At 39.7% G+C, this 17,816-nt stretch overlaps 1 protein-coding gene across 1 annotated transcript in view; it reads right to left on the minus strand.

Annotated features, from left to right (window-relative positions):
- Nucleotides 1–626: 626 nt before the first annotated feature.
- Nucleotides 627–17,816, minus strand: part of F9 (coagulation factor IX) — a 51,244-nt gene continuing 34,054 nt past the window's right edge. Inside the window, exons 7-8 of the mRNA XM_055599660.1 lie at nt 1,985–2,099; nt 627–1,631 (exon numbers count right to left, since the gene is read on the minus strand). Coding sequence (XP_055455635.1) covers nt 1,084–1,631; nt 1,985–2,099 — 663 coding nt within the window. The 3' untranslated portion in view covers nt 627–1,083. The remainder of the gene's footprint in view (nt 1,632–1,984; nt 2,100–17,816) is intronic.

Here is a 17,816-nt window from a genome sequence, read left to right on the forward strand (position 1 = left end):
CACAGTATAATTATGTGACTAAATTCATCATCATTTACTCTCTCTTTTCTTTGAATTGGGGTTTCTTTGTGTAGCCCTGGCTGTCCTGGACTCACTATGTAGACCAGGCTGTTCTCAAACTCACAGAGATCTGCCTGCCTCTGCCTCCCAAGTGCTGCGATTAAAGGTATGCACCACTGTGCCTGGCTCATCATTTACTTTCTATTAGCATTTTTTTTTTCAGGAAGAGATAATGCATTTTGATCAATGTAATTTTTCTTATACTTGCAATGACATGTGAGTTTGTCTTCTTGGAACCATCCCTAGTCAGGCCTCCATGATCACTGATTTCACATTCTTAGGAAACTATACAGGATGGTGCATTAAATGGACCATACCCTTATGATCATAGGCACCTAACTTCATTTCTGTGTTATTCAAAGTAAGTTTGAGACCAAATTGAAAGCCAGTCTGGGTTTGGCATGTAATGTACAGCCTCAAAATAGCAGATAGATCTCTTTTTCTTTCAATAGTAATAAAGAAATAGAGGATGGGAATAAGGGAGGGAAACAGTGATTTGAGGTTTTGGAATTGAAAAAGATGCAGGATTCAGAAAAAAACAAAACAAAACAAAACAGGAGAAGTAATGCTTTTGATGAGTTTTAATATATCAGCTGCTTCTGTGTGCTTCAGGCCTTAAGTGGTCTAAAGATTCTGGGTAGAAAACAAAGAAATTTGAGAGAGGGGAGGAAAAGCTGAAACAAGGATTTCTGCTAAGGAGGGAGAAATGGGTAAGTGTCTACACTTGAGGACTACGGTGCCTGATGGGCAACATGAAAAGCTTCATTTTCTAATTTTGACAAGGGCTGAACTTATGGAAATGGTAAATCTCTTCCTAAACGATTTGTTTAGTTATTATATTTGTTAACCTAGTTGATTTAGTCTAATATAGATCCTAGATGGCTCCTACCCCACACAGAGAACAATCAGTATTTATAGAACTTATGTATTCACACCTAACAAGAAGTTGAAGAAAGGATTAGTTAGTAAAGGGCCTGGTCCATTTTCAATCCCAGGGAACTGCCTTCGGAAATAGGTTTTTCATTAAGTTAGCTTTGTTTTTTCCTTAATCCAGTTGACGTACCGGGAAACCTTAGTATATATTCCATATTTGCCTTTTATTGCACACTCTTCACCCCAGCTGATAATGCCAGTTAAGAAACTTGTCCCTTCCACTTCAGTAACATGGGGGCCCCCACTATCTCCTTCACATGAATCTTTGCCTCCCTCACGGTAACCAGCACAGAACATGTTGTTATAGATGGAGACTGTTGTGGACCTAAGGCATGTGGCTCGGTCAACCAGTGGAACTCTAAGGTACTGAAGAATGGTAGCCTGTCTCCCTCTGTTGAAGACTTTTCCCCAGCCACTCACGTAGCCGGAACCAAACTTGAGGAAGATATTTGTATATTCTCTATTGGCAACACAGATAGGTGTTACATAGCTGTTCAGTATCAAAGGTTTATCCAGTTCCAGCAAGGCAATGTCATGGCTGTACTTATTAATAGTTGCATTGTAGTGGTGATGAGGGATAATTTGAATCACATTTCGCCTTTGCTCTGTGTCTTCCTCTTTTTCAATGTTATATTCACCTGTTGAAAACAAACCTTATAGTTTATAGTCTTTCCCATAAATGCATTTCCCAAGATTTACAGTTTGCTTGGCTCACTGATCACTAGCAACCAATTCTCAATGATCTAATATAGTGGGTGGGAAAATGACACAACAGTAAATAATTGTAGTATGCTGACAGTGTTTTATGGGTTCCCAAAAAGAATTAAGGGGTTTGGAAGGTAGAATAAGTTAGGATGTGAAATTATGGCCCCTCTATGATTAGCCCAGTTTACTCAGTAAGAATCCTATTGGATCTTTGGACAATATGATATGTCCATCATACACTAATGTTGCCAACTGTTATCTATTTGTTTTTTATTTTTTTACTCACCAGCAACCACTTCAATTTTATCACCAGGTTTAAGACAGTGGGCAGCAGTTACAACCCATTTTTCATTAATGATGGCACCTCCACAGAATGCTTCAATTTCACCATTTAAAATGACCTGTGGAAATAAAATTAAGAATCTAACTGCCAATGGTATTTGATCCAGAGAAAAAATGAATACATATGGTGTTTGCAGGAGTGGGAAAAGTTGGCTTCTAGGTTTTTGGCAGAAATGGAAGATTTCTGGAAAGTGTCAGTTCTGCAGATGAATTAGCGTTTCTGGAGCACAAACGAAACTTGTTTCTGTAATGATCTTGAAGTTAATGCCAAATGAGAGATAGTGTGGTAGAGGTGGTGCTCCAGATGAGGTGAATCTGAGGAGTGGCTTTGTGTGTGTGTGTGTGTGTGTGTTTGTGTGTGTGTGTTTGTGTGTGTTATGTGGGGTCTTTGAGTCCCTTTATCATGTTATGTAGAGAGTCTGCTGGCACAAGTTATTCAAGCAGTTATAGTGTATATGGGAGGAAATACTGACTAACTGTCGAGGATAAAGACTTACTACTGAGTTTCTTGCCTTGTATGAGGACATCTCTTTGCTACAGCTCACTTAGAAGAGAAAGCTGTGTCATGCCACGTCCAAATTAGAATTATAAGAAATGAGACCTAAGGAATTTATGGGGGCTGTGTTTCTTAGTCACTTATGTGCTGATCAACAGCATGGCTCACACATTCATTCCATCTCCCCTAACCATAGCTAGCTTCCTCTGGCTAGAAATGTAGGGTGTCCTTGCTCTAAAAAGTCTGCTTTGCTGTACTTGATTTTTAGACAATGTGGACAAAGTATCTGTAGTGAGGCATTAAACATGGACGTTATGGGTAAGAGAATAATCAATTCTATCTTGTCCAGTCCATATTCACATTATAATCAAAGAGGACAATCACCGTTTTTACCAAATCAATGTCTAACTCAGAGGATTTTAGTTCCAACCTAAAGGTCTTGATTCACATTCTCAGAGACAAAACTGAGAAATGTGGACACTAGAGGGCGCACTCAGCATTCAGTAAAGTCTGCAGGAGCCCACTAGTCTTTGGCAACTGATGCTCTTTGCCTAAGTTTTAAGTTGCTCTTTTCTTAAACCTGTTCCTAAACAAAACAAAGGGCTCCTTTCAATGTGAGACAGATAAGGTCCTTCCGAAGGTAGTTCTGGGTCTGAATTCAATTTACTGTGTCCTGGACACTGAAGCAGTAGCTTTGTACATAGAGTCCTGAAGGGCTCACCCAATTGTTACGGGTCTCTTGCCTTCTTTCCCACAATCAGGCTCTCTGACTCTTTTTAGCTGTTATTCTATGTTCCAAATGTAAAAATACAGAAAAAAATATAATGATATAACTAACACCAGCATTTCTACAACCTAGATTTAACAGACTTCCTAATCTTTCTTGTGTGATTATTTGGGGCTAAAAATTCTATTCTACTTTTCATACACATTTGGTACTCAAAGCACAGTACATGTATGGAATATTACTCTATCCATTCACAGATGAGAAAAATAAGGTTTAAAGATACATACCCACTCCTAGTACTGAGATGGCATAGTGAGTTAAAGTGCTTGCTACCAAGCCTTGATGACCCTAGTCTATCCCTGGGACCCGTATGGTAGACAGAGCAAACTGATTCCTGCAAGTAGTTCTCTGACCTCCACATCTGTGCTGTGACATATGTGTACCTGGCTCCTGTATTTCTGTACCTGAGAATTCAGAATCTCATAGAGGTGGTCTGAGAACCAATTGTGGTAGAATGATCTGGGTTTCTTATAAAGACATAGAGACTTAATGAGAAATATTTTGTGGGTAGGGCTAGAGAAAATATAATGCTAGAATGTTCTTACAGTTCTCACAATTATGTATGAGAACTGTTACATGGCTAGTGAATCCAAATTCTCATGGCTGGGTAATCTTTATCTTTTAAAAATGCTCATTCAGTGAAGTATCCCAGAAGGAGAAAGACAAACATGGTATATACTTGCTTATATAGACCTACAAGATATGATAAACATAATGAAGTCTATACACCTAAAGAAGATAAACAAGAAAGCAGACACGAGGTAAGATGATCAATCCTCACTTAGACAGACAAATGAGATGTGCATTGGACGTATGACAGGAATCTACCTCAAAAGGCATCTGAAAGACCCTACCAAGCAGCATTTCAAAACAGATACTAATACTCATAACCAAACCTTCGGCAGAAGGGAGTTAGTATGACAGGGAAAAGATAGGAGCCCCACAAGGACCAAATATATCTGGGCACAGGGGTCTTTCCTGAGACTGACACTCCACCAAGGACCATGTATGGATATAACCTAGAACCTTTGCTCGGACGAAGCTCGTGGTAGCTCAATAACCAATTGGTTTTTCATAGTAAGGGGAACAGAGACTATCTCTGACAGGAACTCAATGGCAGGCTCTTTGACCTCCCCACCCCCCAAGGTAGGAGCAGTCCTGCTAGGCCACAGAGGAGGACTTAGGAGCCAGCCCTGAAGATACCTGATAAAACAGGGCTAGACGATAGGGGAGGAGGTCCTCCTCAATCTGTGGACTTGGAAAGGGGCAGGGAGAAGCTGAGGGAGGAAGGGTGGGATTGGGAGGGAATAAGGGAGCGGGATACAGAGTTAATAAAATGTAACTAATAATAATAAACGATAAAAAATGTAAAAAAAATGCTCACTCAGGTTGGAAACATACTTTATAGGGTCAACGGGAACAAATAAAATATAAAGCCTTTTGTTCTAATCCTGGATATAGGTGCTGTTGAAGATACTAAAATAGAAAACATTCCTTTTTCTTCTAGGGTAGCTTTCACAGCTAATTATTTAAAACCTATTTAGTGCTATACTACATTGGGCAAGAGGATGTTTGCTGTCTGACTGCAAGCCTTCACAGGAGTGCAGGGACTGTAGTTTGCAGGTTAGCACACATAGTCTTGATACCTCATTGCTAGCTCCAGATTATCCTCATACTCTTTGCACCATCCCTAACAGAGGAGGCTACATCACTCTTCCGTTGATGGACTATCACAGCCATCAAGGGATAAAGTTGATTATAAAATAAATGCACTTTCATATCAGGATGTGTATGGGACCTGGAATCGTCTACTCACTCTCTAATTGTAGTGGAGGAGCAATATTCTGAGTTTGTCCACAAATGATTTAGAGTATGTACATTTGACCCCAACCTTTCCTCTGCCAGTGCCAATCCTGGAGGAAGGGAGGGCAACAATGGCATTTGTGTTGGAGTAATGAGAAGACGTTTGCCTGAGTACCATGGATTGGGGAATGGCAGTGATCACTGGGTAAGTGTGGGGGAGAGGTAGGTACTCCAAGTTGCTATAGGTAAGCAACTGGGAGGTTGTAAAAGATGTGACTACAGTAATACAAGGTTCAATGTCCTCAGCACGTATTCTACTGTCTATTGTCTCATTAGACTTCAGTTATAGAATACAAATACAAAATACTTAAACTTTGATATAAGACTCTGCTCAATATACAGCACTGTATCAGTGTACTCGTTAAAAATATGAGATGGCTGACCCTGATTCCAAGTGATTTTCACCAGCAAGTGAATTTGGGCAACATGGTTCTGTGCTGGTCCTGAATATTATAATCCAATTAATCTGTCTCTGGAAGTAGAAATAACATGCCACAGTGGAATATTGTTTCTCTTTTAGGTATTGCTATGGAATTATTGAGCAGCTCCCAGCTTAGTGGGTTAGTTAGGTCAACCTGAACGGTAGCCACAGCCCAAGGGCACAAAGACTGCAATGTATTCTATATGACTCTGCCAAAGATGTGCTGCCTGGAGCATCTACTGCTCTCCAGTAGATGACTGAGAAATATGCTTGTGTCTTTTAAGCCTGAAGAGCATTCTTTGCCAATCCTTAATTGGTGTTAGAAATTTCAGCAAACACCTTCGCCAAGAAAAAAGGACTAAGATATATTTGCAATTAAAAGATTACAAATGTGTCATTTTGGAATGTTTGCTTGGCTATCTCAGTATTGCAGCTATCTAAATATTAGCTACTTGGAAGATGAACTGTCTGCTTGGCCAAGAATGAGTTCTTATAAGACTTGAAAGAATGATGGAGAAAATAAGAAAGCATATATTCTGAGCAAGATATCAGAGTTCTGATCTGTCAAATACTTTCATAGTCAGAGTCTAGTAGGAGCTTGTTTCTATCCAACACCACCATCTCAGACACACCTATGTACACTGACAAAATTGTATTTATGCTCTTCATGGCAATGGCTGACCACCGCAATAACGGTTGTCTCATTGCTCTTTCTTTAGCCTTTAACTCCAGCCTAGCCTTTTCCTCTAAGTTGACTAAAATCCCTATTCTCCTAACACCATCAATTCCAGCTTTCTAACACCACCGTTTGTTCCACATTTTCTATTATACAAAGTAAGGCAAATGGTGCACTCATTGCTGACCCACAGATGTTGCTTGCCAAATTCTTGGCAGTAAGCTATTTTGTTGAGCACAGAAGGGAGTCACTGTGGCTTTTAATAGGTAATTATAACCACTAAATAAAGTGGCCATTGATATGTACTTTATCAAACAATACTGCAGGTTAATAGTCCAACTGTTCTTTCCAAACTAGCTTTGTAGATCTAGGTGAGATTACATGTGCCATTTTCTTTCTTCTCCTAATTGGAATTTTATCATCTAAGCTAGGAATACTACAAGGGTGTCTTTTTCAAGTAAGGCATTTCTTATTTTGTTTTTGAGACATAGTTTTATTATATAGCCCCTGCTAGCCTGTAAGTCACTCTGTAGACCTGGCTGGCATTAAACTCACAGATATCTACCTGCTTCTGCCTCCTGAATGCTGGAATTAAAGGTGCACACTACCACACATAGATAAGTAAAACATTTCTGTAGAATTACTATACTCATATAAAAGAAAACATCTCTAACACATTCATATTTTAAGTTTGCTGTCTATCCTGAGGTTGAAACCTAGTTAAAGGAGGAGATATGTGTGGATAGAAGCAAAAGCAAAAGGCTCTGGTAACTTCAATGATAGCTTGGGGGACTGAGTTGGGAATGGGAAAATGAGGATGTTTAAGGAGATTTATGACATGACTACAAAAATAAGATAAAAATCCCTCTTTGAAAAATATCAGGGGAAATGGGACTTTACTGTTTTCTTTTGTATTTTGATAAATACTGAAGAAGCTGGAGCTGTTAAATTTATCATAGGGAAATCTCAGAACTGGTTCATTTGGAGTCATGGAGTTTCTTACTGCTTTCAATACACAATTAGTAATCAACTGTTTTGTATACATGTTTTCATTTCAAAAATAATTGTAATTATATTTATTAGAATAAAGTCTCTTAAATATTTAAAAAAAGAAAAAAAGAAAAAGATCAGGGGAGACTCCAAGATGGCAGCAACCAGTGCTCACCATTTATGAAGGGCAGAGAATCCGAAACTCCAAAAGTGGTGAGTGGATGGGCAGCTAAAGCCAGAGCATTGGCGTTGAGGTTTCCTGGGGCCAGAGGGGACAACTGGTGAGTTGGGACAGATTGGATCCAGGCCTACTGTGGACATCTCCAGGGTCTGAGAGTGGAGAACTATCAACCCTCTGCACTCTAGGGTGCACTTTTGCCTGTTCAGACAGCAGCAGTGACAGTGTCAGCAGCAGCGGCAGCGGCAGGGAGTGCATAATGGGGCCTCTGTACTCTAATGGCCAAACAAGGGACCCAAATCTGAGAGCAGGAAACTGTTGGCCTCTGAGCTTACCACATAGGCCTGTAAGTGATTGCCAGGGTCCTTTGTGCTTTCCACCCATGCCTGGCATGTGCAAGAGTGCACAGGCCCTCTGAACTTTCCATAAATACCTGTGAGTGAGTGCTCCTGCAAAAGAGTGAGTACAGAACCCGAGAAGTTGGATCCCTCTACCTTAGCTGTCAAACATAGGATCCTTCCCACTCAGACTCTCACTGTGAGCAACATACGGATTCCTGAGACAGCATTCTCAACATTGAAGCCCCTGTTCTGTGGATCTCCCAGTGGAGTTCAGACATAGAATTCCTGGAAACAATTACTGGAGCCAAGATGGTACAGCCTAGATACATCTGAGCACTGGGAATGCAATACCACAACAGGCTTGTGGGCCATTGAACCATTCAGGGCACCTGCACATACACACCGTACTTGCGACATTCCTCCCATAGCTGCATCTGAAACACCAACATCCACTCTCAAAGCAGTGGACATCTCTCATCTTCCTGAAGAATACTCTACACTCCAGGGACAGATGGACCCAGTCTGCAGTACAGGCTCCAGAAATAATCAGCAAAGGGTACTGACCGTCAGATGGCTAGAGGCTGGCATAAGAACATATCCAACAAAAATTAGGACATTATGGCTTCACCAGCAACCCCCAAAATCAATGGATATTTTCATTCATCGGAAACACAGAAAAATTATTTTAAATCTATGCTTATCCAGGTTTAAGAGGCACATAAAGAGGAAATGAACAAAGATCTCAAAAAAAACAAACAAACAAAAAAAAAAAAACAAAACAGGCAAATACAGCCAAACAAATAGAGGCAAATGTAGAGGTACATATAGAAGCATATATAGAGAGAAAAATAGATGCCATCATGGAAAGACAGAAATCCACATTCAAATGGATGAAGGAAATGGTGCAAGACATGAAAACAGAATTAGAATCAATAAAGAAAAAAAACACAAACAGACTAAACCCTGGAGTTGGAGAACTTAGAGAAAAGATAAGGAACCACAAACGTAAGCATCACCAACAGAAAACAAAAAATGGAAGAGAGTAGCTCAGGTGCTGAAGATACAATTGCAGAAATTGATACATCTCTCAAAGAAAAAAAATAAAATCAGAAAAGTTCTAAAAACAAAACATTAAAGAAATCAAGGACACCATGAAAAGATGAAATCTAATAATAATAGAAACAGACAGAAAAGAAGATTTCAAAAAAAAATCATAGAAGACAATTTTCCCATCTTAAAGAAAGAGGTGTCCTTAAACATACAAGAGGCCTACAGAACACCAAATACACTAGACCAGAAAAAGAAAAAAAAAAAAAACCCTCCTTATGTCACATAATGGTCAAAACACTAAATCTAAAGAACAAAGAAAAAATATTGAAAGCAGCAAGGGAAAAAGGCCAAGGAACATAAAAAGGTAGACCTATCAGAATCAAACCAGATTTCTCAACAAAAACTCTGAAAGCCAGAAGGTCCTGGGCAGAGGTTGTGCAGACTCTAAGAGAACACAGATGTCAACCAGACTACTATACCCAGCAAAACTTTAAATCAACAGAGATGGAGAAAAGAAAGTATACCATGACAAAACTAAACTTAAACAATATCTACACAGCAATCCACCCCTACAGAAGATATTAGAAGGAAAATTCCAATCTAACGAAATCAACTACACCCAAGAAAACATAGCATGTAGACAAATTCACAACAAAAAATCAAAAGAAAAGAAGCACACAAACACACTATCACCACCAACTCTACAATAAGAGGAACTAACATTCATTGGTCACTATTATCTATAAACATCAACGCTGCAATAAAAAGACACAGACTAACAGATTGGGGGCAGAAACAGGATCCAACATTCTCCTGCATCTAAGAAACACAACTCTGCAACAAAGAGAGACATTACCTCAGAGTAAAGGGCTGAAAAACGGCTTTTCAAGCCAACGGAAGACAGAAAACAAGTTGGAGTAGCTATCCTACTATCTAATAAGATAGACTTTCAACCAAAATTAATCAAAAAAGATGAAGAGGGACACTTCATTCTCATCAAAGGAAAACTACCATGAGGACATTACAATCCTGAACATCTATGCCCACTCTCTAACATACCATCTAACAGTCCACTCTCATCAAAGAACAGATCAACTAGACAGAAGTTAAATAGGGAAATAATGATACTTACAGAGGTTCCACATCAAACTGACCTAATAGATGTCTACATAACTTTTCATACAAACTCAAAAAAGTATACTTTCTTCTCAGCACCCCACAGAACCTTCTCCAAAATTAACCATGTAGTTGGACACAAAGCAAGCCTTAACAGATATAAGATGATTGAAATAATCCATTGTATACTATCAGACCATCATGTCCTAAAACTAGACCTCAACAACAACAGAAATAACAAAAAGCCTACACAAGCATGGAAACTCAACAACTCGCTACTCAACAACAGCTGGATCAGGGAAGAAATAGAAAAGGAAATTAGAGACTTCCTAAAATTCAGTGAAAATGAAGGCACAACTTACCCAAACTTATGGGACACAATGAAAGCATTGCAAAGGAGAAAGTTCATAACACTAAGTACCTTCAGAAAGAAGTTTGAGACATCTCATGCAAGCAACTTAACAGTTTACCTGAAAGCCCAGGAAAAAAGGAAGCAGACACACCCAAGAGGACTTTTGGAAATAATCAAACTCAGGGCTGAACTCAATAAATTAGAAACAAGTAAAACAATTGAAAGACTCAGTGAAACCGAGAGCTGGTTCTTTCAGAAAATCAACAAGATAGACAAACCCTTAGCCAAACTAACTAAAAGGCAGACAGACACTATTCAAATCAACAAAATCAGAAATGAAAAAGAGGGCATATCTACAGATACCGAGGAAATTCAAAGAATCATTAGGTCTTACTTCAAAAGCCTATATGCCACAAAATTTGAAAATCTAAATGAGATGGACAATTTTCTTGATAGATTCAATGTACCAATGTTAAACCAAGATCAAGTAAATAGATTAAACTGTCCTATATTCACCAAGAAAATAGAAGCAGTCATCAACAGTTTCTCTTCCAAAAAAAGCCTAGAGGATAATGGTTTCAAAACAGAATTCTACCAGACCTTCAAAGAAGCGCTAACACCAATACTCTTCAAAATATTCCACAAAATAGAAACAGAAGGAACATTACCAAACTCATTCTATGAAGCCATAGATACCTTGATACCTAAACCACACAAAGACCCAACAACAAAAAAGGGAACTTCAGACCTATCACTGTTATGAACATTGATGCAAAAATACTCAATAAAATACTTGTAAACTGAATCCAAGAACACATAGAAGATCTCATCCACCATGACCAAGTAGGCTTCATCCCATGCATGCAAGGGTAGTTCAGTATATGGAAATTCATTAATGTAATCCATCACATAAATAAACAGAAGGAAAAAAAAAACATATGATCATTTCCTTTGATGCCAAAAAAGCATTTGACAAAATCCAACACCACTTCATTTTTAAACTTTTGAGAGATCAAGGATACAAGGCACACACACCTAAACATAGTAAAGGCAATACACAGCAGTGCTATAACTAACATCAAACTAAACAGAGAGAAACTTAAGTCAATTCCACTGAAATCAGAGACAATGCAAGGCTAACCATTCTCTCCATATCTCTTCAACATAGTACTTGAAGTTATAGCTACAGTAATAAGACAACTAAAGGAGATCAGGCAATACAAACTGGAAAGGAAGAAGTCAAAGTATCAGCATTTGCAGATGATATGATATTATACATGAGTGACCTCAAAAATTGTACCAGAGAACATCTTCAGTCGATAAACACCTTCCGAAAATTGGCTGGATACAAAATTAATTCCAAAAATAGCCCTCCTGTATACCGAAAATTAATTGGCTGAGAAAGAAATTAAAGAAACAACACCGTTTATAATAGCCACAAATAACATAAAGTACCTTGGTGTGACTCTAACCAAGCAAGTGAAAGACCTGTTTGAAAAAAATCTTCAAGTCTCTAAAGAAAGAAATAGAAGAATATATCAGAAGTTGGAAAGATCTCCAATGCTCATGGATTGGTAGGATTAAAAGAGTGAAAATGGCCATCCTGACAAAAGCTATCTAAGATCAATACAATTCCCATCAAAATACCAACACAATTCTTTACAGGCCTTGAAAGAATAATTCTCAACTTCATATGGAATAGCAAGAAACCCAGAATAGATAAAACAATCTTCTCCAATAAAAGATCTTCTGGAGGTATCTCCATCCCCAACCTCAAGCTGTAATATTGAGCAAAAGTAATAAAAATTGAATGGCCCTGGCCTGGCATATAAATAGAATGGTGGATCAATGGAATCGATCAGAAGACTCAGAAATAAACCCACACATCTGTAGGTACTTGATTTTTGACAAAGAATCCAAAAGCATACAATGGAAAAAAGACAACATCTTCAACAAATGGTGCTGGTTTAACTGGATATCTACATGTAGAAAAATACAAACAGATCCATATTTATTACCCTGCACAAAACTAAAGTACAACTGGATCAAAGACCTCAACATAAAACTAGACACACTAATCCTATAAGAAGAAAAATTGGGAAAAAATCTTGACGTCATTGACATAGGAGACAGCTTCCTGAAAAGAACACCAACAGCATAGGCTCTAAGATCAACAATCAACAAAAGGGACCTCATAACTGTAAAGCAAAGGTAACTGTCATCAGAACAAAATGACCAACTACAGATTGGGAAAGTATCTTCACCAACCGTATATCTGATAGAAGGCCTATATCTGACAGAGTATATAAAGAACTTAAGAAGTTAAACACCAAAAAACTAAGTAATACAATTAAAAATGGGGTAGAAAGCTAAGTAGAGAATTCTCAATAAAGGAATATCAAATGGCAGAGAACACTTAAAGAAATGTTCAACACCCTTAGTCATCAGGGAGATGCAAATCAAAATGACCCCCAGAATTTACCTTACACAGATAAGTATGGCTAAGATAAAAAACTCAAGTGACAATACATGCTGGAGAGGATGTAGAGAAAGTGGAATCCTCCTCCATTGTAAACTTGTACAACCACTTTTGAAATCAATCTGGCACTTTTTCAAAAAGTTAGGAATAGTGCTATTTCAAGATTCAGCTATGCAACTCCTAGGCATATATCCAAAGTATGTGCAAGTATACACCAAGGACATTTGCTCAACCATATTCACAGAAGCTTTATTCATAATAGCCAGAATCTGGAAACTACCTAGATATCCCTCAACAGAAGAATGGATACAGAAAGTAAGGTACATTTAAACAATGGAATACTACTCAGCTATTAAAAACAGGGAAATCTGGAGGGGCCAAGATGGCGGCACCGGGAGAACACCATGTCTGAGAAGCGGGACAACACACTCCGTGCAACGATCAGGAGACTGAACTCTGGGCCTTAAAACAACAGCGATCGATCGTGTTTCCCAGGTGAGGGGAGGCTCCCATGGCGTGGGAAGCGGTCGGGTCCACTCTCGGCTGCCCAGCCAGAACCCAGAAGAGAACCCGGCAACGCGGGCTTTGGGTCTCCAGGCTGGTGCCGCAAGCCTGCTTGTCACGATCAATTTCCCAGGCTGATCGGTGGGCACAAGGGTGCCTGAGGCTGAGAGTCCCAGTCGCAAAAAAACCCCACGGGGAAGGAAAGTTGCCAGACTGGTCACAGGTCACCCAGTCTTTCCCTGGAAGGTCTCTCCGACCACAGGTACCTGCCGCCATCACAATTGAGCTCCTACCGCGCACGGATTGCAGCTGCTCAGCTGCGCGCCAGCTCAAAATCCCTACTCCCTCTTCGGAGGAGGCAGGAGGTGTCCAGCAGAATCTGCCACAGACCACATTTTCTGTACCCCAACCCGAGATTGGGGTTGAGAAAACCCAATCCTTTCAGGCACTCGGGATCTGGGACTATGGTCATTCTACACGTCCTGAGATTCTCCTGGGTCCAGCGCAATAAGGTCTAGCAGCAAGTTCTATCACCGGCGCCCCCCTGGCAGAGAAACGCCGGCTCAGGGCTCAGGATCCGACTGAGAAGCCCCAACCCCTGCTGGCACTCCCCTGGGAGCACCTCCATAAGCTTGCCCAAGCAGAGGAGAAGGTCAGAGGGGAAGGACAGAGAGGCAGTCTGCTAAGGACACAGCACCCTCTCTCCAGCTCACCCAGCGGCCCCTAGCAGAGAAACCCAAGCTCTGGATCTGAGGACACTCAACCCTACCCGGTACTCTCTTGGGATCAGCAAACATAGATTCTACCGCTAGGCTGCTTTTGGCAGAGAGATCTGGGTCCGGGATCTGGGATTGAGTACACTCACCCTAATTCTTTCCCGTGCCACCCAGGGACCAGTCAACATAACCCCTCCTGGCAGAGGGAAAGGACAAAGAGGCAGCACACAGGAAAGGTGGACACCGAGTCCTGCAGCCACAGTGTCACAGAGCTGACTGTTAGCCTACCCGTGCACTTCCGCAGCAAGACCAAAACAGAGAGTAGTGAGCAAGGGGAACACCTGTGCATTCCAACTGGTCCTGCAAGAGAGTGAGTGAACCTTCTAGGGAGAGATTGCCCCAGACCCAGGGCCTCTCCACAGAAGCAACCAGACGAGATCCCTGCCACCCACACTCTTAGTGTGGGCATCAGAGCGACTCTTGGGATAGCAACCCCAACATTGAAGCTTCTGCCTTGCAGGTCCACCAGGGTAATCCAGGCAAACAATCCCTGGATCTCAGTCAGAACTGCGTAATAGTGGCTTGCAGGCCACTGCAATAGTCAGAGAATCCGCGCATGCACACTGCGCCCGCTAAAAGCGCACGAGAATAGCGCCAGCGTCACATTCTTTACTTAGGCAAAACTGAAAACACAGTGCACACTCCCAAAGCAGTGAACCTCTCTCATCTTCCTGAAAAAAAAAAAAAAAAACAGTCCAGAAACAGAAAGAGAGGATCATAGCCCAAACTACAATCTCAAGGAACAACCAGTGAGGATTATAAATAACCAGATGGCTAGAGGCAGACGTAAGAACACTCCCAACAAAAATCAGGACATAATGACCTCACCAGCAACCCCACAAAACAATGGACACTTCAATTCACTAGATATACAAGAAAACGACCTCTAAACTATGTTTCTCCAGCTATTAGAGGCCCATAAAGATGAAATGAACAAAGCCCTCAGAGAAATAACCAAAGAAATCGAGACTAACCAAGAGGAAACAAATCGTGCTCTCAGAGAAATGACCACGAAAATTGAGGCAAAAGAGAAGAAATGCACAAAGCTCTCAAAGAAATGTCCACACAAATGAAGGCAAATAAAGAAGAAATAAACAAAGCTCTCATAGAAATACAGGCAATTATACCCAAAGAAGTAGAGGCACAATTAGTGATACATAGAGAGGAAACAGACAAAAAATAGAAGCTATCATTGAAAAGCAGGAGTCTACATTCAAACAGATGAAGGAAATGGTGCAAGACATGAAAACAGAATTAGAATCAATAAAGAAAACACAAATAGAGAAAAACCAGGAGCTGGAGAACATACAGAAAAGATCAGGCACTACAAAGGTAAGCATCACCAACAGAATACAAGAGATGGAAGAAAGAATCTCAGGAGCCAAAGATACACTTGTGGAAATTGACACCTCTCTCAAAGAAAAAATAAAATCAGAAAAGTTCCAAACAAAAAACATCCAAGAAATCAAGGACACCATGAAAAGACAAAACCTAAGAATAATAGGAGTAGAAGAAAAAGAAGACATCAGGCTCAAAGATCAGGAAAATATTTTCAAGAAAATTATAGAAGAAAACTTTCCCAACTTAAAGAAGGAGATGGCCATAAACATACAAGAGGCCTACAGAACACCAAGTAGACTAGACCAGAAAAGAAATTCTTCACGTCACATCATAGTCAAAACACTGAACCTACAAAACAATGAAAAAAATTCTAAAAGCAGCAAGGGAAAAAGGCCAAGTAACATATGAAGGTAGACCTATCAGAATCACACCAGATTTCTCAACAGAAACTATGAAAGCCAGAAGGGCCTGGACAGAAATCATACAGTCCTTAAGGGATCACAGATTCCAATCCAGACTATTATACCCAGCAAAACTTTCAATCAACATAGACGGAGAATTCAAGATATTCCAAGACAAAAACAAATTTAAACAATATCTACATAGTAACCCAGCTCTACAGAAGTTACTAGAAGGGAAACTCCAAACCAAAGAAAACAACTACATCGAGGAAACAGAGGAAATAGATAACTACACAACAAAAAAACCAAAAGAAGACAAGCAATGAAACTCAGTGACACCACCAACACCACATCTAAAGTAAGTAGCAATTGTTGGTCACTAGTTTCTATCAACATCAACGGACTCAACTCCCCAATTAAAAGACACAGACTAACAGAATGGTTGCAGAAACAGGATCCATCATTCTGTTGCATCCAAGAAACACACCTATGCAACAAAGATAAACACTACCTCAGAGTAAAGGGCTGGAAAAATGACTTTCAAGCAAATGGTTCCAGAAAACAAGTGGGAGTAGCCATCCTAATATCTAATAAAATAGACTTTCAACCTAAGTTAATAAAAAAAGATAAGGACGGCCACTATATTCTCATCAAAGGAAAAATCCACCAAGAGGACATCACAATTTTGAATATCTATGCCCCAAATACAAGAGCACCTATATTCATAAATGAAACAATATTAAAGCTTAAATCACACATTGATCCTAAAACCCTAATAGTGGGAGACTTCAACACTCCACTCTCACCAAGGGACAGATTAACTAGACAGAAAACAAATAGGGAAATAAAAACACTTACAGAGACCCTAAATCAAATGGACCTAATAGATGTCTACAGATCTTTTCATCCAAACTCAAAAGAGTATACCTTCTTTTCAGCACCTCATGGAACCTTCTCCAAAATAGACCATATAGTTGGTCATAAAGCAAGCCTCAACAGATACAAAAAGATTGAAATAATCCCTTGTATTCTATCTGACCACCATGGACTTAAGCTGGACCTCAACAACAACAGAAATAACAAACAGCCTACACGCACATGGAAACTGAACAACCTGTTACTCAACGACAGCTGGGTTAAGGAAGAAATGAAGAAAGAAATTAAAGACTTCCTAGAATTCAATGAAAATGAAGGCACAACATACCCAAATTTATGGGACACACTGAAAGCAGTGCTCAGGGGAAAATTTATAGCATTAAGTGCCTGCAAGAAGAAAATCGTAACATCACATACAAACAACTTAATGGCCCAACTGAAAACACTAGAAAAAAAAGAAGCAGATACACCGAAGAGGAGCAGAAGGCTGGAAATAATCAAACTCAGGGCTGAAATCAATCAATTAGAAACAAATAAAACTATTCAAAGAATCAGTGAAACAAAAAGCTGGTTCTTTGAGAAAATCAACAAGATAGACAAACCCTTAGCCAAACTAACTAGAGAGAATCTATCCAAATCAACAAAATCAGAGATGAAAAGGGTGACATAACTACAGACAGAGAGGAAATTCAAACAATCATTAGGTCATACTACAAAAGCCTATATGCCACAAAATTTGAAAATCTAAATGAAATGGACAATTTTCTTGATAGATTCCATCTTCCAACATTAAGTCAAGATCAGGTAAAAAGACTGAACAGCCCTATATCCCCCAAGGAAATTGAAGCAGTCATTCACAGTCTCCCCTCCAAAAAAGCCCTGGGCCAGATGGTTTCAGCGCGGAATTCTACCAGACCTTCAAAGAAGTGCTCACACCAATTCTTCTCAAACTATTCCACAAAATAGAAACAGAAGGTACATTACCAAACTCATTCTATGAAGCAACAGTCACCCTGATACCTAAACCACACAAAGACCCAACACAATAGAGAACTTCAGACCTATCTCTCTCATGAACATTGACGCAAAAATACTCAATAAAATTCTTGCAAACTGAATCCAAGAACAC

The sequence above is a fragment of the Psammomys obesus genome, unplaced genomic scaffold (genome assembly GCF_907164565.1).
Source record: "Psammomys obesus unplaced genomic scaffold, mPsaObe1.curated_primary_1811, whole genome shotgun sequence".
NCBI lineage: Eukaryota > Metazoa > Chordata > Mammalia > Rodentia > Muridae > Psammomys > Psammomys obesus.